This window comes from Equus przewalskii, chromosome 5 (assembly GCF_037783145.1).
Source record: "Equus przewalskii isolate Varuska chromosome 5, EquPr2, whole genome shotgun sequence".
NCBI lineage: Eukaryota > Metazoa > Chordata > Mammalia > Perissodactyla > Equidae > Equus > Equus przewalskii.
The window spans coordinates 74111387-74138261 of NC_091835.1; the positions used below are offsets into that span (position 1 = coordinate 74111387).

Here is a 26875-nt window from a genome sequence, read left to right on the forward strand (position 1 = left end):
TTGGAAGAACATGGTTTAGGCTATTAAGTTTATATTTCGTTCCACCCATTTCATCAAAATCAGTTCTTACTTGCCTGTTAAGAATTCCTTGAGACAAACTCTTTGACCTATTCAAAATGAAAATTAACAATAATGTTTCATATTTGTTAAATAAGATGGCTACAAAGCATCTTAAAGATGTCATTCTGAAAATACCTTTATATCTTGCTCTTCCAAAATTCCTACCATCAAGTTAATATCAACAATAATCTTTTAGATAAACTAGATATTGATGATTTCTTTGATGCCCAAGAAAAGAAAGGGACTCTATTTCAAATGACACATTAAGTTTGAAGGACCAGAGATGTCCTTTGAGAGACTGAGAGAGGAGCCTTAGACTGGTTCCATTTTACTTCTGGTGTGTTTTCTTGTTGTTTTAGTTGTTGTTTTCAGTAATGTTTTATGCTGCACTTGGTGAAAATATCCCTCAGTAATGACTTTGAAAGTCTAATTATTTCAACTTTTTCTATGTTTGCTAAATTCTCTTCTTCAGGTAAACCTTGGGTCATCAGAAAAATTTCACAAATCCTATCTTCGAAGCAATGTGCTTCATTGATCATATCACTTTGCTTCTTTCTACTTTATGAGTTTAAAGAGTTGTTCAGGGTTTAGGTTACTAATTAAAGGGAAGTAAAATTTTTTAACTCAATGTTGTGGGTAACATCTACTTCAGCTTCGCAATTACTCTAAATTTTCTTTGGGCACTGCTCGATCATTCCAGGCTTCGGGCCATGACAGGGGATTCCTTTAAGAAGTTCTCTTGGCCTGAATGAAGCAAAGATTCCTCAGGAGAACCAATTTAGTGGTTGGAAAGATTGTTTTATTAGGTGCTTTTTACATTTTTTTCACAATTATTTTAGATGACTATTTCCCTGGAGAAATCTGAATAATTTATATCTCTTCATTTCAATAACGGTGGGCAGATTCTGTTCTCAGCATTCATAGCAGTGTTTATAGAAAATAAATCAAGAGAAAAGAGAGATCATTAAATCACGTTTGACAATAATTTCAGAAATAGTAGCACTCATATCTGTATATGGCGAATATCAACTCATACCTCACACTTTCAGTTCATTGGCTAGCCACCTATAATTTAAACAAGGAAGGAAAGTAAAAAAATAAGAAGATTATGGTATCAAAACACTATTAATTTCTTATTTATGATGTTCTAGGATAAATTATTATCACAGGAAGAATATGGGCTCTGCAGTTGAAGAAACATGGAGTAAAATAGAAATGGGCTGCTTAATAGACGTGACTTTGGATGAGTTACGTAATTTCTTTAAGCTTCAATTTCCTCTGTTTAAAATGGAGTTGAAATTTCAAGGGTGTTTTGAGAATTAATTGCAATAATATAAAAGAAAGTACTCTATAAATCGTGTGGCACTTAATATTCTTTAAGAGTAGCTGTTTTACTTATTTTGTTTTTCTTTTATTTGGAATTATCTTTGGAAAGGCTATTCATAGTAATTCTGATTTAGCAAAGACGTTATTTATTCTAGTGAAACATTAAAGACCTCTATATTTTATCTCATTTAGCCCTTATAACACACCTATGACTTTTATTTTTATTCTCAAATGAAGGACAAGGGTCAGAGAGGTTATGTACATTAGATATATTCATTTATCTAGCCAATGTCAAATATAATCACCATCTGAAATTAACATCTATTCTCTTAAAGTATTACATAGCCCATATTCGATTAGGAACACACAGACACAGGGATAGTAATTTCCTGCTTTTAATGGAGAATGAATAAATTGACATAATAAATCAAAATATACTAACCTATTTTTTATACTTTTTAATATTCCAGTTGCAAAATATAACTCCAATATATCCTATTCAATTTGATTAACAGTTGAGTTGATAGGGATTGAATCAATGACAAGGTTTGGGAGACTTCCATTGCCTTCTGTATGTCCGACTTACCTCTGGTTTTCATATAGGCTCACTAACACTCAGAATAGCTGGAATATAAAAAATATTAGCAACTTCCATTGTTGTAATCCAGGGAAACCAGCATTTCTGAAAACATTTGCTCTCACTGAACAAATTTACTTTCTATTGTCAATGTTTTTGTCTAAAGTTTTCCATTTTATCCAGAGGGGACATATTTCTTTGACTACAAAGAGTGAGAAAGGAGCAAATATCTAATAGAGGAAAAATTACCAGAAGGTGTTTTAAAACTCTCTGGTATGGTTTCTACATAGATTTTGTGTAGCACAAGCTAGTTAATTTTTTATCTATTGTCTCTGCCGTTGGCTCAAGGGACTAATTTAGTGAATCAAAATTGCCAGAACAGAAATGTAAAAAAACCACTAAGGAATATCAAACATAATGCACATTAGTATTGAAATTGGAAAAGGAAGCTTAGGGGACAGTGTCCAAAGAGACAGAAAAAAAAGTAACAACAAGCAAACAACAACACTAAGTATGAAGTTTGTTTCCCTTCACATTATTTTTCAGACAGAGATTAGCAACCAAATGTCTTAATTCCTGATGCAGATCTCTACCCAATACTCCATGCTATTTATTAAACTGGTAATCTACCACACTGCACTAAGTTCATTAATTCCATTATTTTTAATCTACCTTCCAATAAGAATTTTTAGTACCCTAGTACTGCTAATACTTTATACTTTTTTCCTGCTCGCTCTTGCTGACCAGGGATGGCAGTTGAAGAGTTTCTTATTTTGATTGATTAATGTTTTAATTTATATGTCAATTGTAATGTTAAGAGTTAGTATCTTCCCTGACTAGTCTATAATAATAGAATCATGCCCAAATGAGATAGTGTGAGTGAAAAAGCCAAGAAATTTGTGCAAGTCCTTAATAAAAGCTAAGCAAAAATTTCAGATCCTTACTTTTCAAATATGTATAAAATAGAGCAAACACAAGATTTTTGTTGGTTTATTTTGTTTTGTTTTTTCAGATCAGGCTATCATATTGGCTATTATAGCTCAAGACCTCAGACAAGTTACTCTACTTTTCTGAGCATCAATTTAAACATTTGTGAAAAAGAGATAATCAGGTGTAATTTGCCATTAGCTGTGAAGATTAAATAAGAACTCATATAGACATATCTAGTTCAGCATGTGGCACAGAATAAATGCTCTCTATAGAAGATTTATTATTTATGAAATTCCTATCAAATTTCCAGGTGCCATAACAGTAATGGTAACTGCCTAAATATTCCTCTTTTATACGTTAAAAAAAATAATATGGATAAACAAGGAGAGTATATAAAATAAGGCATAATACATGTCTTCAGTATAACCAAGAAATATAGGATATTATGAACTTCAAATTATTTGTAATTTGGAAAAGAAATATCTAGGTCCACCCGATGAATGGGAAGAATTGAACATATACTGCAGATAGTGTGCAAAATTATGGTTATCACAGATATTTAATTTATTTCATATTTCATGTATCTTTAAGAAAGAAACCATTATATTAGTAACAAAAGGAAAATTTAAGAGTAAGTTGATTAAAACTTTGTACACTCCTGTAGCCATTATTGTATAAAATATCTTTATTATTCAAAATAATCAGCAAAATGACTTATGCTCTATAGCTGCTTGCTTTCTATTCAGAATTGTAAATCAGCGATCACATAGACTCCCTAAACAGTTTGAAAGAAGGACACGACATAGTCACTTTTAGGTTAAAAAGAAAGCTTAAGCAAATGAGCTCAGCGTTGCAGGTATCTGTGAGATGGATATAGGACATTGTAGAAGTTAAAATTTTATTTTTTCTTTATTGTATCCTCACAATAACATTCATTCATGTTAATACACATTTTCATTTGTTTCTAGAAAACACAACTTTATGAACCAAGTTTTTGAAGCCTTGTTTTACTTGCTGGTTCCTCAGGGTATAAATAAAAGGGTTCAACATGGGAGCAAGTAAAGCGTTGCGAATAGCTACTCCTTTGGTCAATGATGCCCTTTCTTTTGCTGAAGGCGTGGCAAAGATGAATATACAGATTCCACAGGAGATGGAAATGCCAATCATGTGAGAGGAGCATGTGGAGAAAGCCCTTTTTCCTCTAGCTGGCAGATGGGATTCTCAGAATGATGTTAATGATGCACACATAGGACAGAATCACTAATGTCAATGTGGACAGCAGAGTAACGAAAGCAGAGTAAAAGCCAATCATCTCTCAAAGCCATGTATCTGAGCGTGAGAGTTGTAAAATGGGGAAATAGTCACAAAAGAAGTGATCAATTACATTGGAAGTGCAGAAATCTAACTGGAAGATAAGCATGAGTGGTGGGAAAATAGTAAGAAAACCTTCTAGCCATGAACTTAAGACAAGCAGCGTGCAAATTTTCTTGTTTGTGATGGTGGTGTAATGGAGAGAGTTACAGATGGCAACATAAGGATCATAGGACATGAGAGTTAGAAGAAAAAAAATCAGACACACCCATGGAGATAAAGAAAAAGAATTGAGCTAAACAACTGTTATAGCAAATAGTCTTGACTCTAGTAATGATTGCCCCCAAAAATATGGGGATACAAACACTGGTGAATGTAATTTCTAAGAAGGAGAAATTCCAGAGGAAGTAATACATAGGAATCTTTAAATGACAGTCCATCCAGGTGAGGATGGTGATGGTTAGGTTTCCAATGATGCTTAATATATAAGCTAAAAATAAAAAGATAAAAATTACAACCTGAAGCTGAGTTGTCTGATGTGCCCAAGAGTGTGAATTTCGTAATCATCGTGCAGTTTCTCATACTGATTTTTTTCTTTAAGCAATATCCATTGATGAAAAACAAAACAAAACAAAAAGAAAGAATAAGTGAATTGTACAGGAATTGAAGATCTAAATGTTGGCATTTATAGCTCCAATGAAATAAAGCAATGGGCTTTCTTTCCTGTAAGCATTTTTGCAATATACACTCACTCACTCCTATTAAAGCAGAAAAATTTTATGCATCCTCTACTGAAAAGGAAACATGTATTCACAGATCTGTGTTAAAAGTCTCCTCATCAGAGACTTCACACAGAATTTCTACAAGTACCCACATTTTCTTTATGTGTAATACATCTTTAAATTTTATGTTTCTACAACAATATTTATTAATTATTAGATATTAAGACATTGTTTTCCAGTTTCCAAGATTGTACGTTTTGGGACTGAAATATCTAATTTGAGATTTTAATTCTGATGCCATTTACAAACTTTATTGTCTTACAAGGTTTGGGGAAATTGATGACCCAACCACCATTCCTGAACTTGGTAAGAGCTATGATTATTTTAATTCCTAATACATACTATTTAAAATATGACCAACAGAAATAAATGTGTTTGCAATCACAGATATATAATACTAGAATTGCCTCGGTTGTAAACAAGAGTAAAGTTCTTAATTAATGGGAAATAAACAGAAGCCAGATACATTGATTAATTCTCACATAGAACTACATCAATAATATAGTTTAGAACATACTGATCTGTTTGTATCATCTTTATGTTCCTTATTTAGATCAACAATGGACTTTTTCTTATTATATTCACTTTGTCTTTTCACTCTTAAACTTGCCTAAGGACAAGAAGGAACTTACAGGGGAATTTTTTGATGCCAAAACATCTCATTGCCTTCTTTCTAGAAATAATCAGAATAAATAAAATTTTCATTAATATTTACTTTGTAGAAAGCACGAATTGCTAAAATGTAACCTATATGATCTTTATCTGCCTTGTTCTCTCTTTATTCTTAGCAATGAGCATTTTATCTATGAAATAGGTTCTCAATAATATTTGTTGTATTATTTTCTTTCTATAGCACGGGCTGGGTATGTCAGCAGGTGATACATATGAAAGCTGGTATTGTGTACAGTGAAAACTATAAAACATTGTTGAAAGAAATTCAAGAAGACACAAAGAAATGGAAAGATATTCTGTATTCTTGGATTGGAAGAATTAACACAGTTAAAATGTCCATACTTCCTAAAACAATCTACAGATTCAATGCAATCCCTATCAAAGTTCCAATGACATTTTTCGCAGAAATAGAACAAAGAACAAAGAATCCTAAAATTATATGGAACAACAAAAGACCACGAATAGCCAAAGAAATTCTGCGAAAAAAGAACAAAGCTGGATGTATCACACTCCTTGACTTCAAAATATACTACAAAGCTGTAGTAACCAAAAGAGCATGGTACTGGCACAAAAACAGACACACAGATCAGTGGAACAGAATCAAGAGCCCAGAAATAAACCCACACATCTATGGACAGCTAATTTCGACAAGGGAGCCAAGAACATACAATGGAGAAAGGAAAGTCTTTTCAATAAATGGTATTAGGAAAACTGGACAGTCACGTGCAAAAGAATGAAAGTAGATCATTATCTTACACCATACACAAAATTTAATTCAAAATGGATTAAAAGCTTGAATGTACTATCTGGAACCATTAAACTCCTAGAAGAAAACCTAGACAGTACACTCTTCGATATCAGTCTCAGCAGCATGATTTCAAGTACTATGTCTGACCGGGAAACGGAACCATTAGAAAAAATCAATAAATGGGGCTACATCGAACTAAAAAGCTTCTGCACAGCAAAGGGAACCATCAACAAAACGAAATGACAAGCTAACAACTGGGAGAAGATATTTGCAAACCGTATTTCTGATAAGGGGATAATACTCAAAATATATAAAGAACTCAGACATCTCAACTTCAAAAACACTAACAACCTAATTTAAAAATGGGCAAAAGATTTCAATAGATATTTCTCCAAAGAAGATACACAAATGGGTGACAGGCAAGTGAAAAGATGTTTGACATCATTAACTGTTAGGGAAATGAAAATCAAAACTACAATGAGATGTCACCTCACTCCCATCAGAATGGCTATAATTAACAAGACAGGAAACAACAAGTGTTGGAGAGGATGTGGAGAGAAGGGAACCCTCATACACTGCTGGTGGGAGTGCAAATTCGTGCAGCCACTATGGAAAACAGTGTGGAGATTCCTCAAAAAATTAAGAATAGAACTACCATATGATCCAGCTATTCCACTGCTGGGTATTTATCCAAAGGACACGAAAACACAAATGCATAAAGATACATGCACCCGTACGTTCATCGCAGCATTGTTCACGACAGCCAAGACTTGGAAGCAACCTAGGTGTGCCCATCAAGGGATGAATGAATAAAGAAGATGTGGTATAGATACACAATGGAATACTACTCAGCCATAAGAAAGGATGAAATCCAGCCATTTGTGACAACATGGGCAGACCTTGGGGATATTATGTTAAGTGAAATTAGTCAGAGGGAGAAAGTCAAATACCATATGATCTCACTCATAGGTAAAAACAAAGACAAACATATAGAAACAGAGATTGGATTGGTGGTTACCCGAGGGGAAGGGGGGAGGGAGGAGGGCAAAAGGGGTGACTAGGCACATGTGTATGGTGGTGGATTGTAATTAGTCTTTGGATGGTGAACATGTTGTAATCTACACAGAAATTGAAATATATAACGATGTGCACCTGAAATTTATATAATGCTATAAACCAATGTTATCACAATAAAAACGAAAAAAGGGGGAAAAAAGAGGGTGGCTATAGGGAGGCAAAGATTGTATGATCATTTCTTGCAGTCTCATATGGTCATATTTGACATACAGACTATGTGAGGAGTGTTGAAATACAGAGGTAGAGCTAATCTGAGAGGGATTTTGAAGGAAGACACAATAAGGTGGGTGACAGATTGCAGGAAGAGTCAGTGATGACTTCAAGATGTTTCACCCCAAACAGTGAAAGAATGGTGGTGCCCAAGGTATAAATGGGAATGATTTAGGTCTAGTTTAGAGAACAGGAGGTATCTCTGCATCCCTATTACGTAAAAAGAAGGAACATGGTGGTATGCAAGTGTCCAAAGGAAATGGGGGCTCACTCCTATAAGTGAGGGGCCAGCTGTCTGGCATGGGAGGGTAAGAAACGGGCTGGAAGCACCAAAAGCTTTTCATCGCAGAGAGATTTTTAGAAGAGGAAACCAAAGCTCAAAGGGATGAAGTATCTTGCTCAAGGCCACATAACTAGGAAGCAGAAGTAGGATCTAAACTCAGTTCTGCTTAGTTTGGGAGTTTGCGTTCTTTTCTTTGCTCCTTCTCATGTTGCCTCTTTTAAGCTAACAGAGCTTCAGAGATACCTCCTCTTCTGAGAGAGGAGGAAAGATGAAAAGATGGACGTGGCTTGGAGATACACTGAGAAGGGAGCAGATGTTTCTGAGCTTAACCTGCACAGTTTCATCCTTTTCTGGAAAGTAGGTGATAAGCTCAACAAAGAGAAAAGGAGAGAGGAAGGGCAGGGGTCACATGATTCAAGAAAGAAATATTATCTCGGAAGGATATTTGTCAGGGATTTAAGAGGTGACTAGGGGCCGGCCCAGTGGCATAGTAAGTAAGTTCACATGCTCTCCTCTGGCAGGGTTTGGATCTCCGGCGTGGACCTACACACTGCTCATTAAACCATGCTGTGGCAGCATCCCGCATAAAGTAGAGGAAGATTGGCACAGACGTTAGCTCAGGGACACTCTTCCTCACAAACACAAAAAAAGAGATAATTAAGTGGATTTCTGAGCAGCTGTGAGGGCCAAGGTTGAATGGAATAGCATGAAGCCAAAATAGTCCAGGTGTAGGGGGACTTGTGTTTTCCTCCCGATCATGCTGTCCTGGAAGCAGAGGAAGAGGAGGTGAAAATTGAGATGAACATGATGAGGTTTGGCATGATGGCCCTGGGGAGAGGTCAGGAGGGCAAGTGAGGCCTAGGGGCTGGAGGTCTATCAATGGGGCCTTTGATGATGATGACAGCTGGAGCTGTCTGACTCAAAATCTCCCTTTAATATCCCCTTAATAGCCTGTGCTCCCCGGAATTTTAGAGCTGTCCCTCATACCGAGGAGTGTTCAAACTTGTCATTGGGGGTTGACTGCTATGCTTTTGAGTGATCTCTATTCAGGCTCTTGCCCCAGTCTTACCCTCCTCTTTCATTTTTCATCCCCTTCCCTGACCTCACAAGGAGCTGTGATTTTGGTCCCACAGGGATATTCTTGCTTTCATACCTTAGACTTGAACACTAGAAACTTCTTTCTTGGACTCGTCAGTCCTCCCACAAATCCTCCTTACTTCTTTCATTTCCAAAGAGGGGGGACAGTAAGGATTGTGTAGTAAAAGAGAATAGAAAAGGTTTGGGACAATTGCTATGGGATCTATTGCTGGAAGGCAAGAAATGATTATGTGTGAAATTATTGTAGTCTGAAAATATATGTGAGTGTAAGTGTGGCAAGACTAATTATTCAATGGACCAGGTGGTTCTGAGCTAATGCAATGGAGCAATTTCAAGCCTAACTTTCAAGCTCAACTCAAAGGTAGTGTTGAGTAGCTCTGGGACACCAGCGGGAACCAGGGGTGATTCTGATTCAACAGAAGGTGAAGTATAGGAGGAACACTGGGTGTGGCTTGCAGAGGAGTGGAGTATTGAAATGAGGTATGAGACTTGGAGGAAAGAAGAGGGAAGAGGTAAGAGCAAGTGTGAAGACAAGGCCTTCTTTCAGGTTCATTTTCCTGCAGAAAATCCATAGGATCCTGAGAGCTGAGGAGGGATAAGGAACTGGTTGTTAGTGGGATGGGTAGTAGGAAGGGAGGGCCTGCTGATCCTCTGGAGAATGAACTGGAACTTCATCTTACTAATTCTGGGTCTGGAAGTGGCTCATTCATAGGCCTACATATAAGCTTGGGGGGTGAGCTAAAGAAGATGTCAGCACAGGCAGGAAAGCAAGGAGTCAGCTCCAACTATATGAGACGTGTTTTCCTATCTTTTCAAGCATCTCATCTGTCTCCCAGTTAGCTAGTCAGTCCTAGATTTAGAATTGTTGTTATCCATTGAGTTTTCTTGGTTTCTTGGCAACACAGAGAAGAAACTCTTGATAAATCTCCATGTCTTATTTTCCTTAAAAGTAATCTCTCTAGATAAATCAACTCTGAGCATTAATTGCATGTAGAGTCACTCTATTCTTTTCTAAATCATGTACGTAAATTTTTTATACTGTTAATTAATTGAAAAGGATATGATAATGACAGTTTACACTGAAAAATTCTCTAGTGGAGGGTCCTGGGTGCTCTTGGCCTCAGTTTCCTCATTTGTAAAATAAAAAGATTAAGCCAGTAGGCAGCCTCTATGATGACCCCTAATATTTCTCACCTCCTAGTTCATGCCCTTGTGTGGTCCTCTCCCTTGAGTGTGGGCTGGATCTAGTGAATTGCCTCTAGCAAGCATAACATGGCAAACTGATGGGATGCCATTTCTGAAACTGTGTTACAAAAAGATAGACTTCTATCTTGGGTGCTTTCTTCTCACTTGATTTGATGGAATTCAGTTGCTATGTTATGAACTACCTTTTGGAGAGGCCCTTGTGGCAAGGAACTGAGGGAGGCCTCTGACCAACAGCCTCTAGGGAACTGACTCCTTCCAAAAACCATGTGAGTGAACTTGGAACAATCCTAACCCCAGTCATGTCTTCAGAAGAGGCCATAGCCCTGGCTGATAGTTTGACAGCGACCACATGAGAGACATTAAGTCAGATTTCAGGCCCATTGAAACTATGAGATGTTTGTTTTTTTCACCTACTTGGTTTTGGGGGTAATTTGTTAAACAGCTATAGGTAAGTAATACAGATTTTGATACCTGGAAGCAGGGTACTGCCATAACAAATGTATAAAATATGGGAGTGGCTTTGACACCAGGGAAGGGGTGGAAGCTGGAAAAGATTTAAGCACTTTGAAGAGACTATTAGTAAAAGCTTAACCTTTAGAATACTTTTTTGTAGAATTTTTGGACTCTGGAGAGGACGCTCATGTTCCCTAGGAAGACGCCTTGTAGGGCTGTTGTTTATTTTGGAGCCAAGCCATTTTTCTGACCAGCTCTTTCACTACTTGCTTAACTTGTTGGTTCCTCAGGGTGTATATGAAGAGATTCAAGAGGGGGACATAATTGTATTGATTAGGGACACTCCTTTGTTAAGATCAACCCCCTTTACTGGAGAGGGTTTGACATACATGAAGAAGTAGCTGCCATAGCACATGGTGACCACAATGACATGGGAAAAGCCTTCTTTCTCTCCTGGATAGAGAGGATCCTGACAATTGTCCAGATGATCTGGACATAGGACAGAGTGATCAGTGCCAAAATGCTGAGCAGTGCCACCAAGACCAGAGTAAAATCTACCATCCCTAGTACGTTTGGCCCACTGCAGACCACCTCCATTAGAGGCATATAGTCACAAAAAAAGTGTTTGATATGGGTGTCACAGAATGGAAGCTGACTGCTCAGCATGACAGGCATGAAGGTGAAGGAGAATCCTCCCAGCCAGCAGGTGAGGATGAGCTGTGTGCAGATTCTGCTGCTCGTGATGACGGGGAAGCGGAGGGGCTGGCAGATGGCAATGTACTGGTCATAGGCCATGGCTGAGAGGAGGAAGAACTCTGTGGCCCCCAGGAAGATGTAGAAAAAATCCTGAGCGATGTAGACAGCAAACTTGACAGACCTGGTCCCCATGGCAATGTTAAGCAACATCTTGGGCACAATGACAGTGTGGAACCAAATTTCTAAGCAAGACAGTTTCCAGAGAAAGAAGTACACAGGGGTCTGCTGGTGGGTATCCAGCAAGGTCAGGCTGATAATGGCCAAGTTTCCAGAGACAGGCATTAGGCAGGCAAGCAGGAGAAAAAGGAAAACTGCCACCTGAAGCTGTTTGGTGTCTGTCAGGCCTTGGAGGGAGGACTCAGTTACTACAGTCTGATTGGCCATTGGGGACCCCAGGTCCTTTCCACTGCTAACCTAGGTGGACAGAAGCATCAGAAACCAGGATGAGGAAGAGGAAAATTCCTCCTGAAGTCCATCATTCCTTTACCTGTCTGCTGCCTCCCATGGATCAAGGAAGCAGAGCAGAAGCTTCTGTAGGCTCTTCCCTAGTCAGAAAACTCACCTCTTTCAGAGTCTTTAAGGAATTATTCAATGTCAGTGGCTTTCCTCTCTCCCTCTCTTCTTTCCTCTCTCTTTTCGTTCTTTTATTCCTTCCTTTTATTTCCTCTGAGACAGCCTTCAAAGAATTCTCTGCAACTCCCCAGTCCTCTTTAGAACTGTAAATACCTATTCATCCTTCAAGATCCAGCTGAAGTCTGACTTCTTATATGAGGCCTTTCCCGTAAGCTCTAGGCTGAATTAACTGCATCCTCTCAGGCCCCATAACAAATGGTTTGAGCCTCTGTTATATTTCCATAGAGTCAGTTATATAGGATGGAGCCTGTCTTCCCTGCCAAACACACCCCTTGAGCTCAGACACTGTTTTTGCTCCTGTGTGTATCTTAGCACTTACCTTCCCTTCTTCTCGGTAGAGGTGCTGGTCTTCTCAGATCTGTATTCACAACAAAACTTCCCACTTCCTAAAACATCGCTCACATATGGACTACGTAATTTTGAAATAAGAAGCCATTTTCACTCACTTTGCTGTTTGCTTCCATGAACCCTTTTTAAAAGTTGTCTGACATTTGCATCTGCATTGTATGTTACTTGAAGATAAGGGTGTCTTATTCATTTTTGCTCAGATCCTTTGTTTTCTCCCCAGCTTTACTGAGGTATAATTGACAAATAAAATTGTAAGGTGTTTAAAGTGTAGAACAGGATGGTTTAATATCTGTGTACATTGTGAAAAGATTCCCTCAATGCAGTTAAATAACACATTATCACCTCACACTTTAACCTTTTCTGGTGAGAACGTTTCAGTTCTATTCTCTTAGCAAATTTCAATTATACAAAACAGTGTTCCCAACTATAGTCACCATGTTATACATTAGATTCTCAGACCCTATTCATCTTATAACTGGAAGTTTGTACCCTTTTACCAACCTCACAGTATTTCCCCCACCCCCAAGTCCCTGGCAACCACCATTCTACTCTCTGTTTCTGTGAGTTTGAATTTTTATTTAGATTCCACGTATAAGTGAGATCATACAGTATTCATCTTTCTCTGTCTGGCTTATTTCACTTAGTATAATGCCCTCCAGGTTCAACTATGTTATTGCAAACAGCAGGATTTCCTTCTTTTGGGGGGCTCAATAATATACCATTGTGTGTGTATACATACACTATAAATATATATGTATATATACGCCACATTTTCTTTTTCTTTATCCATTCATCGGTTAACAGACACTTAGGTTGTTTCCATACCTTGGCTATTGTGAATAATGCTGCAATGAACATGGGAGCACAGATATCTCTTCTAGATAAAGATCTCGTTTCCCTTGGCTGTATACCCAAAAGGGGGTATACCAAAAGGGGGATTGGCGGATCATGTGGTATTTCTATTTTTAATTTCTTCAGGAACCTCTCCACTGTTTTCCACAGTGGCTGTACCAATTTGAATTCCCACCAACAGTGCACAAGGATTCCCTTTTCTCCACATCTTCACCAGTACTTGTTGTCTCTTGTTTTTTTGATAATAGACGTCCTGACAGGTGAAAGATGATATCTCATTGTGGTTTTGATTTGCACTTCCCTGATGATTAGTGATGTTAACATCTTTTCTTGTACCTGTTGGCCATTTGTCTGTCTTCTTTGAAAAAATGTCTAGTGAAGTGCTCAGACGTCTTTCTCACATTGATCCCTGGGGACTGGCCTGTGATAGTCATCTATAAAGGTTGCTAGAATGCTATTAACAAGAACTGAAATACTATAAGGGTTATTGCACCCATTTTTATAAGGAAGGTAAACCCACAAAAATTATCTATTGGCCTAGGGCCATAGTGAGAATATAAAAAATAAGAGGAAGTTGCTTGAATGTTTCCTTGTCACGATCAGATTTTCAGAGGGTCTCAGCCTTGTTATTTTACAGAGTAGAAAGGGAATTTTCCCTAGATAAATCAATGAAATTCTTATGAATGGTTTTCTGTCACTCCTTTCTGTTTGAGATCAATGGCCCAGGAACCAGAATGTCCCTATCACTGGTCTTTAAATGTAGGGGGCGCCCACATCCTGGGGTGTGCCAGATGATTCATTGGAGTATGGAAAAGAGACATGGGAGTCTTCTAGTTATGCCACATTTCATAAAATCTGAAATACAAATCAATGTGAGATGCACTATTATTTTATGTGCCATTAAGAAAGAAAAGATGCTACCAACTAGACTATGATACGATGCTAAAATATTATTGATCATAAGATGCCTCTCAGTTTCAGTTTTTGAAATGTATGTCTTGAAGTTGATGAACTATGAAATTTAGTTCAGCTCATTAAAAGATTTTGTTTTCAAGCCAGCTCAGTGGCTTAGTGGTTAAGTTCATGTGCCCTGCTTCAGCAGCCCAGGGTTTGCAGGTTCAGATCCTGGGTGCAGACATACACACCGCTCATCAAGCCACACTGTGGTGGCATCCCATATGCAAAATAGAGGAAGATTGGCACAGGTGTTAGCTCAGGAACAATCTTCCTCATGCAAAAAGAGGAAGATTGGCAACAGATGTTAGCTCGGGCCAATCTTCATCATCAAAAACAGAATTAGTTTTCATGTATGTTTTAAAACATAAACTATACATTTTTATAGTAGTACATGTAAATACTTTTTAAAAATTCATTAATATACACATATATTGGGGATACTTCCTCAACTTCATTTTAAAATTTTTACTGATGGGAAGTATGATTAAAAATATGGGGAATTCTTGCCTAGAGACCTGTTGCCTATCTCCCCTCCCACAGCCAGTGTTTGCAAGGAGGCCCATTTCCTCTTTTGGGAGAACTATCCTTTAGCTTCAGTTTTGATTTTTTTTAAGGTTTCTGAGCCTGTTATTTTCTCCGAATGAGCACAAGGGAGCTCCCAAAAGCAGTAGAGAATTTGCCTGGAATCCTTGGTCTGGGTTCATTTCTGGGGCCTGGCAAGGAAAGCCGTGACCTGCAGCTCCCTCCCTTTCTGTACAATGACTTGTTATCTGGCAAGTGGCCTCAGGAAGTCACCAGCCCAGGGACAACACGAGCTCCTCAGGTCTCTGATGATCCCCCAAGAGGAAGCAGAGAGTGTACAGGCCTGAATGTTGTATGTGGTTTCATGAAAACAGCTTAGACTTGCAGCAAAATGTGGAAGCAACACTGTAGAAATAATCACAGCATTATATTTCCATAGAAATCTTTTCTTGACTCATTCTTCATTCCTTGCTGGCCTTCTCCAACATATCTGCCCCTTCAGCAGCAACAAACCTAAAACATAGCTATCCAAGGACTAAATTCTGTTGCTCAGTCAACATCTCAACCATGCAGCAGATGGGTCAGAGAGAGGCTGAGATGGGGCTGGATGCTTCCCTCTTGTGCTATGGCCCATGGTATCCCAGGAATCTAAGGTTCTGAAGTTTTGGGTCACATAAGAGGCTTCTGAGCAGGTCCATCCAATGGAAAGGAACATTTGCTTTATAGACTCTTTTACTACAGACTCCGGCGATCAATTCTGGGAAGAAAACAAATGGTGCACGGTGAAATCCACGTTCCGAATTCACCAATGAGTTTACACTATGATTGTTCTGGCCACAAGTTGTGAGCAGGACAATTTGTGAAAAATCCATGGAGAAAATATTTACCTAAGAACTTTCTCCTAGATGAGTATGTGTGTCACTAACAGTTGTTAATAATGCACTTGGTAACTGTTGATAAATATTTTTGAGAGCTGATAAGCAGGTTGGAAGGCATCAAAGACAATCTTATCATCCTTACAGTTTTGACTGGTCCAACCACAAACATCTATAAATACCCAGCTTATTCAGCAATTTTAATTTGGTTTTAGATTCTATTGCTAAAATATTATGTTCATATTCGGCATTACATATGGGTACCTCTGCATGATGTGAATGTGATATGCTGCTATACCAGAAGCCAGAAGACATAGATGCTGGTTGTAGTTCTGCTACTAACACTGAGATCTTAGACAATTCTTTTCCTTTCCTGAGTCTTAGTTTTTCAATTTCTAATAGCATGTCATAGATGTTAAGGTCATGGTATAAATTATGTGTCTTTTCTTTTGTCTTAATTTCAATGTTTTTAAGCTTCAGGAGTCTTCCGTCTACTTCTCATATTCTTGAACATTGTGAAGAGGTTTCTGCTCACCTTTTCCATATCCTTCATGATACCATCTGAAATTCCAACCTCCTTTTTCATCTGCTCACCTTGAAGCTAGGTCTAGCCACTGGGAGTGAATGGAAATGTCCTCAGGAGAGGCACAGCAATTCATCAAGAAGTTTCTTTAGGTGCGAAAGAACACCTCATTGTCTCGGCCCCAGGAAGACAGCCTCCAGGATCTTGTTTTTATGGGACCGGCTAGATGTCCCCGGCTCATAGAGAAACTGGAGAGGCCCAAGCACAAGTAACTCATAAAACCTTGGGTGGTGACATGCCTTGAGTAGTTTCTTCACACACTTGAACTGATCAGTACTCAGGTGATGACTCAGGGGGCCCCTCTGCAGACCTAGGGAACTCATGTAGCTCTCTGTCTCTGGTACTCTTCCTTGCCAACTCTAGTAATTGCTCATTGTTAATATATAGAAATAAATTGATTTTTATACATTTACTTATACTGTGATATCTTGCAAAATTCGCTTATTAGTTCTAGTAGCTTTTTGTAGAATCTTTGGAGTTTTCTATGTTGATAGTCACATAGTCTCTGAGTAAAGACAGCTTTATTTCTTCCTTTCCAATATCTTTTTCATGCTTTATTCCACTGGTTATGATTTTTATTACAATGTTGAATATGAATGGTGACAGTTGATGTCTTTGTCTTGTTCCCAAACTTAGGTGAAAGACAGTTAGTCTTTCTCATTGAAATTGATGTTACCAGTTGGTTTTTCAGGGATGCCCTTTAACTGGTTGAGAAATTTACCTTCTATTTCTAATTTGCAAGGAGTTTTTAAAAAATCAAGAATGCATGTTGAATTTTTAAAAATGCATTTTACGCAGTTATTGAGATGATTATACATTTTTAAAGCTTTTTGTTGATATAGTGAATTACATTGATGAATTATTTTTTATTTCATTCTAAAATTAATTAATTAATTTTCTCATCAAATTAGCAAACTTCTAATTTAATGTAAGCTTTAAAAAACCTTTATTGAGATATAATTGATAGAAAAAATTGCACACATTTAATGTATACATCTTGGTCAGATTGGACATATGCATTGATGGATATTCTGAATGTCAGGGGAATCTTATACGTCTGGTCACTGGTCGTGATACATTATCTTTTTAAAATATATTGCTGGATTTGATTTGATAATATTTTATTTAGGACTTTTGCATCTGTGTTCATGAAGGATATTGGTCTCTAGTCTTCTTTCTTGAAATGTATTCCTTTGAATTTGTTTTGGGTATGAGGGTAATGTTGGTCTCAAATGAGTTGGAAAGTGTTTCCTTCTCTTCTAATTTTCTGGAAGAATTAATGGAGAATTGTTTTCATTTATTCCTTAATTGTCTGGTAGAATATGCCAGTAAAGACTCTTGGGCCAGGAGTTTTCTTTGTGAGAAGATTTTTAACTACAAATTCTTTAATAGTTATTGGACTCTTCAGAATGTGCATTCTTTCTTGATTGAACTTTAGCAATTTGTATCTTTCAAGCAATTCGTCCATTTTACCCAAGTTAGAACATTTATTGACACAAATCTGTTCATAATATTTACTTATTAAACTTTTAATGCCTACAGAATCTTTGGTGATGTTTCCTCTTTTATTTCTGATATTAATAATTTGTACTTTTTCTTTTTTGTTCCTTGATAAGCTGGCTAGAGGTTATCAATTTTATTGATCCTTTCAGAATCAGTTTTTGGGTTTCCTGATTTTCTCTATAATTTTTCTGTTTTCAGTTTTAGTGATTCTACTTTTATTTGTTCTATACACTTCTTACTTTGAGTTGATTTTTGCTATTGTTTTTCTAGTTTCTTAACCTACAAGGTTAGATTATTGATTTGAGACCTTTCTTGTTTTCTGACAAAAGCATTTAATGCATTTCCTTGTAAGCATTGCTTTACCTGTAAGCCATAAATTTTTATGTTTCAGTCAATTCAAAATATTTTATAATTTATTTGAAACTTTTTTTTTTAGCAAGGATTGTTTATTTATCTTATTGAGGTAACATTGGTTTACAATATTGTATATGTTTCAAGTGTACAACGTTATAATTTGTAACATTGGTTTACAATATTGTATATGTTTCAAGTGTACAACGTTATAATTTGACATCTGTATATACTGCAGTGTGCTCACCACCAAAAGTGTAGTTTCCATTTGTCACCATATAATTGACCCCCTTTATCCATTTTGCCCTCACCCCCCCTCCCTTTTCCTCCAGTAACCACCAATCTGTTGTCTGCTTCTATGAGTTTGTTTTTGTTTTGTTTTGTTTGTTCATTTGTTTTGGTTTTTATATTCCACATGAGTAAAATCATATGGTCTTTGTCTTTCTCCATCTGACTTATTCCACTTAGCATAATCCATTCAATGTTGTTGCAAATGGCAAGATTTCATCTTTTTTATGGCTGAATAGTATTCCACTGTATATATACACCACATCTTCTTTATCCATTCATCTGTTGATGGGTACTTAGGTTGTTTCCATATTTTGGCTATTGCAAATGATGCTAACATGGATTATTTAGAAGTCTGTTCTTTAATTTTACACATATTTAAAGAATTTTCTAAATATCTTTTTGTTAATGATTTCTAGTTTAATTCAGTCATGTTTAGGTAACATTTTTTTACTTTGATTTTTTATAAATTTGTCCATATTTGGTTCTCCAGAGAAATATATATATATATTATAAAGCTCCTGCAATTATGAAGGCTGAGAAGTTCAAGATCTGAGGTCAGCAAACGGAGGATCCAGGAGAGCCGAGAGTGTAAGTTCGAAGTCCAAAGGCAAGGGAAGCCTGATGTCCCAGCTTGAAGACAGGCAGAGGCAGAAATTTCTCTGTTATTCAGCCTTTTATCCTATTCAGGTCTTCAACAGATTGGATAAGGCCCACCCACATTAGGGAGGGCAATCTACTTTACTCAGTCCACTGATTCAGATGTTAATTTCATCCAGAAACATCCTCATAGACACACCAGAAATAATGTTTGACCAAATATCTGGACACCCTCTGGCCCAGTCAGACTGACATATAAAATTAACCTCAACAAGGTTTATTTTATGGGCTAGATTATGGTCTATCTTGGTGACTATTCTATGTATCCTTGGAAAAGAATGTATATTCTGCTGTTGTTGGGTTAGCTCAATTTGGTTGATAGAATTGTCCAGGTCTTATATCCCTATATTTCTCTGACTTCTTGTTCTATCACTTACTGAGCGAAGAATGATGAAGTCTACAACTATAATTGTGGGTTTATTTATTTATCCATTCAATCTACCAATTTTTGCTTAATGTATTTTGAAGTTCTGTTGCTAGATTCAGTACATATATTTAGGATTGTTATGTTTTCTTGGAGAGTGGACCCTTTATCATTGTGAAATATCCTTCTCCGTCCTTGGTAATATTCTTTGTTCTGAAGTCTGCTTTGTCTAATTTTTTATTTTTATTTTTATTCTTGGTTTTCAGCAGTTTATGATGTGCCTAAGTGTGTGTGTTATTTATCCCAATATTCTGCTATTAGTTCCCTGGGTTTCTTGGATCTGCTGTTTATTGTCTTTCATTATGATTGGAAATCATAATGATTTCAGTATGACATTATCACTTCAAATATGTCTTTCTCTACATCCTGCTCTCTTCTACTGGGACTCCTACTGCACACATTTTCAAGTATTTGGTATTGTCCCATGGCTCTGAAATGGTCTGGTTCTTTCCCACACTTTTTTCTCTTTGCACTTAACTTGGATAATTTCTGTTGGCCTTTCTTCAATTTCACTGATTCTTTCCTAAACTGATTCCAGTAGGCTTATGAGCCCATTACAGAAATTCTTTATTTCTGTTACTGTGTATTCTAGTTCTAGCTTTCCATTATACTCTTTAAAAAAAACTTGCCCTCTTTCTGTTAAAGTTCCCTAACTGTTCGTTACCCATTTTGTCCATTAGATCTTTTAATCATAGTAGATCTAGTAATCATAATTATTTTATGGTCCCTATCTGATAATTCCAACATCTGTATCATCTCTGAGTCTGATTCAAAACTTTGTTTTCATAATGGGTTGTTTCTTCTTGCTTTTTTGTGTGTCTTGCAATTTTGACTCTATGTTGTAAATTTTTATTGCATGTGTAAACGAATAGTAGAGACTGAGGTAAATAGTCATTTATACACAGAAATGAGAATGTATTTTGTTCTTTAAGGCTAATAGTTGGTAGGATGCGTCCACCTAGTCGACAGTCAAGCTGAGTTTAGTTTTTGTTGTTGCTACCAATAATTTCAGTTCACCAAAGTCTTCAAAATTCTTCAGTTGTGGGCTGGCATTATGTTGTGTGTAGTATGGTGGCTCAATTGCTAAATTTTCACTGGTGCTGATCTGGGAAAATTTCCCAGTAGAGGAGAATGCAGTGGCAAATGTTATGAGACAGGCATTTGAAAAATATGGTAAAATAAATGGAGAGATGACTGGTTACTGCTAAGTTGTCTTGATGCCCTAAAGAGGGATAATGAGAGTCTAAGGGATGTTAAGAAGCAGTTAATGGCCAAGTGTGAGAGCCGGAGGTCCTACCTACGGTAGGTTACAAAGAGGCCCTTATCTCCTGTAGTGGAAGGATGGACATAGTTGAGTAGCATGTTGAACTACTTGTTAGAGTCATAGAGCTCCAGAGACATTTGAATGCTTGGCCAAGGCAGGTTTGTCATGAAGCTTAGGACCCTGATGGGGGAAACATGGACACTAGAAATGTGAAAAAGGGAAATCTGGATAGATGCTTCTAAGGATTTTGACTTTGCAGCTCACTATGAACACTTTGGATTTGCAAAGGTGGCGCACTCTTCCCTACCAAGAGCTAGCTGGGAGCTGCTTCAGAGGCCTCTTCCCCACAAGGCACCAAATGCTCCCTTAGGAGCTGTCCTCAACTCCTCTCCTAGATGCCAGACTGACAACTAGGGTTAAAGCCAGTAAAATTCAGTTGGGGAAATGCTAGGCTTGATAAAGGAAGAAAGAACCCATATACTAAAAGAATTTAAAGAACTATCTGGCTTGTACTGGCAGAAGTCTGAGAAGTATTCCTGGGATTGGATTTTGGTCAGAGTCCTAGAATGTAAGACTTGGTTGAGCAAAAATTTATTGACTTGGGAACACAGTCTCAGGATGTGGGATTTAACACCTTAGCAAGGACTCCTCTTCACTGCTGGGGTGGCTTTTGGAGCCTGAAAAAGTAATGTTCAGCACTCAGTGATGTGGAAATGCCTGAGTTGTCCTGGAAGATGGCAAAGGAAGGAATAAAAAGGCTGAGGGAGGTGGGCATGATGGAATGGATATATGATGTCAGAGCATAAGACCCACTAAAAGATTGGTTTCATAGGAGGGCTGATAGGACACATCATTCACCAAGGCCATGAAGAATGTGCTGCTGAGAGGGACACCAGCATCACTAAGAAATTCAGTCATGGCTCTCATTCATCAGGAATAATGGTAGGACAGATGGTCAGGGAGCTGGGCTTGTTAATATTCATGGAAATGATGGGGCTTGAGATAGCAGAGGCCAGGTGGCTCCACTTAACTGCCAGAAGCAACTACCACAGTGATTGGTAAAATCAGAGGGGCAGCCAAGATACTCTAATTGCAGGAAGTTATAGAGATAGTTAATATACCACGGCATCCTAAGGCTTGTTAACTCATTTTGGCTGGTGGGTTTTTGGTGGAGCATTGATTGCTGGTTTCAGACACTCCAGTCCTGTGTGTTTCCTTTTGTGAACTTTGAAGTGTCTCACGTGGAGATGGCAGCATAGTAAGATGATGCAGAAAGACCATATGGAGCAGCTGGCTGCTGACCCACACTGTACGTATGCAGTACAAGATTATAAACTTTTTGTATTTAAGCCACTGAGATTTGTGGGAGGTTTGCTACTACAGTGCACCAGTACACCACTTCTCTTAATTGCATTTTAATAGGAATAAAGACTTAATATCAAATAATTTAATTCCTAATAGTAGGTTGTGGATATAAAATATAGATTGATATGGCACACATTTTTTTTTAAATGTATGTGTGTCTCTTTTAGACCTCTGAAAACGTGCTTAGGCTGCTTTTGTGAAAATTTGGCTCTACTTTTAATTTATCTACCTATAAATATCCCTGAGAAAAGGAGAAAATAGGTCTTGGAATAATATTAAACAAGATAACGTTAACAGGAGATTTATTTGTGGATGTCTCTACAAAGAAATAAGTGTGTGGTTCAAAAATTGCTTAAACGTGTTCAGAAGAGAAAGAGTTTGGCCCTTTAAAAAACAAGTAGGTAATAGAAAAGCTTATGAAAATTACTTTAAAATTATGTAGTAGAAACATAATTCACTCATTTATTTATTCTTTCACTAATTGAACATTTATTGAGTGCCTATTATGGGCTTGGCACTGTGTTATATGCTGTAAGGCCATCACTACTGCCTTTGAGCCTAGGAACCAAAGCCATTGATGGCAGCTCAGAGAGAAGATGAATAGAGAGGAGGGAGCACAGTTAGCAGTGGATATGAGCCTCCTTGTTCATAACAATCCTCCCTGGAAGCTTGTTGGGGACAAGAGTGGAGCAAACATACTGCTTTCTCAGGTCCCACACTCTTGAGGTCTTTCTGTTCCTTATAAAGAGAGAAAACTTAAAAACCCACATCATTCAAAAGAAATATGGACATAGAAACAAGGAGCTTCTTAAGAGAAGTCAGGAGCCACAGGTGGAATAATATGGGCTTTCACATGCTTTCAACTTCTTAAAGAAATTCATGTCCTAAAGACTTCTGACCAAAGCTTGTTGAGGGCTTGGAGAGAGTGGGAAAAAAGTAGAAAACCAAGGCTAATTAAAACACTTAGAAACACCTTGGAGAGTGAACCTTAAAACCAGTTAGAATGCGTGAAAGGCTGTATTGCTCAGTAGTTAAGTGGTTGGACCCTGGCACCAGACAGATCTGGCTTCAAATGCTAGTTTAGATGCTCAGCTGTGTGACCTTGAGCAAGTGATTTCACCTCTTTAAGCTTCAGTTTCCTCATCTGTAAAACAGAATGGAATTTCCAGGCAGATCAAATAAGTTCATGTGAGGCATGCCTTGTTAATTCACTGTTCTCGGTATGTAAACTCTCAAAAGATCGATTCTTTACTTAAAAAATTCAGTTTTAGGCTCACTCGTTCGTTTGTCCATCCATCCATCTTTCCATCCATTATTTATTCATCTATTGAACAACTAATTCTTGAGCATCTACCATTGCTTGACAATGTAGATGGAATTGTGATCAAAGAGATATTATCCCTGCACTTCTGGATGTTTCAGACTAGAGGTGAATACAGACTTTAAATAATCACCATTACTAGTAACGACAAATACTCATAATGAGAAACCACAGAGAATATAACTTGGAGGTTGTACTGTTTTTTCAATTCTCCACTCTTGAACTTCCGTTTTACCAGTCTCTAAAATTTCAGCTCCCACCCACTAGTATCCCACTACAGTCTGACTTCTTCCTACCCCACCTCCAATGTCCATATTTGCTGAAAATGACTGGGATTAACAAAACACCCTAATTGTTAGTTCTCATACTTTCATTCTTCATATTAATTGCAGTATTTTACATTGCCAACTACCTATGTTTCTTGGGACATTTTCTTCCCATGAATCCTATTGCCTTTCTTATTATCCTTTCTGCCTCTTCTGCTCTTTAAATTTTGGGAGGATCCTTAGAGTTTAATATTTGAACATCTTCTATTCATGACTTTCTCTATTCCCACAACAGCAATCACCATCTACATGATAAGGATTCCTAAATCCATAGACATGGTCCCAAATTCAGATGCCTTGATTATGGGCATTTAATTTATTTAATATGGGATTTAACTTAATCCAAAACTAAAGCTATCATCTCCACAACTTTTCCCCTTCTCTTTTTTATTTCATTAAAATTAATGAGAACATTTACTTGATCCTATTGGATTGAAATTTTGTGCTCCTACCAACAATATTCTTTCTACCCAAATTTCTCTTTCTCTACTTTTGCTTGACTTATTCCTACCTGTCAAGACTCAGTTTAACTGACGTCCTCTCTGAAAACATTTATTGACTCTCTAACTCAGACTGAGTTGATTTTTTATGTATAAAACTTTAGTCATTTCTTTATATGAATACTTAACAGGCTGTAATTTATTTATTTCCAAATATATCTCACTGGACTGGAGTTTAACGCTTATTGAATACCTAATAATTAGCAGAGAGCTTGGTACATAGTAACAAAGTCTCCATTAAGGCTTTAATTCTGAAGTTTTGCAAAGATTCACAAGCTTTTGGACTGTATCTTTGAAGGCTTGTTTTACCTGTTGGTTCCTTAGAGTGTAAATGAAGGGGTTCAACAAAGGTGCAACTGAAGTAAAGAGTAGGGCTACTCCCTTGTTGAATGTGTCCCCTTCTTTTGTTGAGGGCTTAAGATAAACAAAGAAGCAGCTTCCATAAGAGAGGGCGATGACGATCATGTGGGAAGAACAAGTAGAAAAGGCTTTTGTCCTTTGCTGGGCAGAGGGGAGCTTCAGAATTGTCCTGATGATGAATGTGTAGGAGAGAACCACTAGCACCAGAGTGGCCACCAGGGTCACCGATACCACAGAAAAGACAATCTTCTCTATGAGACTTGTGTCTGAACAGGAGAGTTCCCAAAGGGGCTCATAATCACAGAAATAATGATTCAGCCTGTTGGATGCACAAAAGTCCTGCTGACTCAGCAGAGTGATTGGTACTATAATAACCATTAACCCAGCCAGCCAAGAGCAGAGAACCAGCTGGGTACACACTCTGTTGCTCATCATGGTTGTGTAATGCAGGGGTTTACAGATGGCCACATAGCGATCATACGACATGGCAGCCAGGAGATAAAACTCTGTTGCCCCAAGGAGTATGGCAAAGAAATATTGAGTGAAGCAGCCAGCAAAGCTGATACTTTTGTTCCCTGTTGTGATGCTGATGAGGACCCTGGGAATGAAGATGTTTGTGAAGGAAATTTCTAAGAAGGAGAAGTTCCGGAGAAAGAAATACATGGGAGTCTGAAGGTGGGGGTCCAGTAAGGTGAGGATGAGGATAGTCAGATTTCCAGTGATGCTGAGTAAATAGGCAAGGAGCAGAAAGGTGAAAACCACCACCTGCATTTCAGGGGCATCTGTTAGACCCAGCAGGATGAACTCAGTCAACATGGTTTTATTTTTCATTGTTGAAAAATTTTGATTCTCAAATGAAAAATGATAACAATAAAAGATGAGAAAGGAAGAGGTACTCTGAAATGGACAGGTGAAATCTGAAGAGAACAAAAGGAGATGGACCATGAACTTTTCCTGAGAGGACACGACCCAGACCAGTGACCCACTGAATGGTGTTGTATCCTTCCCAGTCCCACTTGCCTTGTATAGAAAAGTTTTGTCATTACTTCCCCACATGGTACTCTCCCCAGTGCCAACATGAAACAAGTGTCTGTCTCACAAGCGATGTTCAAAAACTGTGTGGAATGAGTTAACAAAAGAATGCCTCCAGCAGCTGCCTCCTCCCAGAATAGTTACTAATTTTCTTCCTTGGTATTTACTCTCTTTACTTCCCACTGATTTTATTCATTGCCCTACGTCCTTTGTCTGCCCAACTTTTCTCAGAATTGCTATCTTTCTCACTCTTCTTTGCTGTTTCTTTCATTTTTCATCTAATTATAGTATCCTCTCGTTTTTCTTCTGGTCCAACTCCATAAATACTCTTCATACCAAGAAGTGCCAGGTCCTCGCTTCTTCTTAATGGACCCTCCAAGCTTCTCTGCCCATGTCTGTCCATTAGAATTCAAAGATCTGCACAGCATCAGGATTATGTTATTCTGTCCTTGGAACATTACACATACCTGTCTAGGGCTCAGTAAATATTAAATTAGAATGAAAATCTGCAGTCACTGACTCAAACACATTCAGAATCTTTATATCTAGAGTTGTGCTTTCCCCTAAGGGCAGGAAGATTCTATTACATTCCAAGGAAATTTTAAGAGCTTTCTTTCCCTTATGTACTTCATACCCCAGGACCCTTCCCCAGCAACAGAGACCCCGAAGCACGAGAGAGTAGGTAGGACGGGTTCTGTGCCCTCTACTGCCTTTTATGTGGCTCTGCCCAAGTTAAGCCCCAACATGTGAGAGGAAAGCTGCTAACTCCCAGCTACAGCCATGGGCCCCTGGCCCCCTGCTTTCCTGCCCAGCAGAGCCCCTCCCATCAGAGATTACGGGTACTTGCAGTGGTTGGGTGACTGCTGGCTGGCCTAAGCATTCAAGAAATGTTCCATTGGTGGGGAGGGGGTGCCAGATGAGGTGGAGAATTCCTTGCACTTCTGGCAGCACCGACGGGCCACTGAAGAGGATGGGAGACAGTTGAGGTCCTAGGGCGGCCCCTTTCTTACTCCTTTAGGCCCCTTGTCCCCCACAGCCTATTTCTAAAGTCGCCTTTTCCATCAGATAAACCTCAAAACAGTAAATATTATTTAATTTTTTTTTTGCTTTTAAATAAGAGATGGATTGAAGAATATTTGAAATGACTTTATATTATGCATAAATATTTAAATTTTATTTTAAAAACGTATTTAAAGTAAAGTCCTTAACTAGGGATCTATTA

General features: G+C 37.9%; 2 protein-coding genes and 1 pseudogene across 2 annotated transcripts; all 3 read right to left on the reverse strand.

Annotated features, from left to right (window-relative positions):
• Window positions 1-3847: 3847 nt before the first annotated feature.
• Window positions 3848-4786, reverse strand: LOC103562337 (olfactory receptor 6C3-like; annotated as a pseudogene).
• Window positions 4787-11099: 6313 nt separating this feature from the next.
• LOC103562336 (olfactory receptor 2AP1-like) lies at window positions 11100-11873 on the reverse strand. Its single transcript, XM_008537375.1, has one exon. It carries the CDS (start codon window positions 11871-11873, stop codon window positions 11100-11102), a length of 774 nt encoding a protein of 257 aa, XP_008535597.1.
• A 12625-nt stretch (window positions 11874-24498) lies between these two features.
• Window positions 24499-25452, reverse strand: LOC103562335 (olfactory receptor 2AP1). The gene has a single exon (XM_008537374.2). The coding sequence runs from the start codon at window positions 25450-25452 to the stop codon at window positions 24499-24501; it is 954 nt and encodes a 317-aa protein (XP_008535596.2).
• Window positions 25453-26875: the final 1423 nt, after the last annotated feature.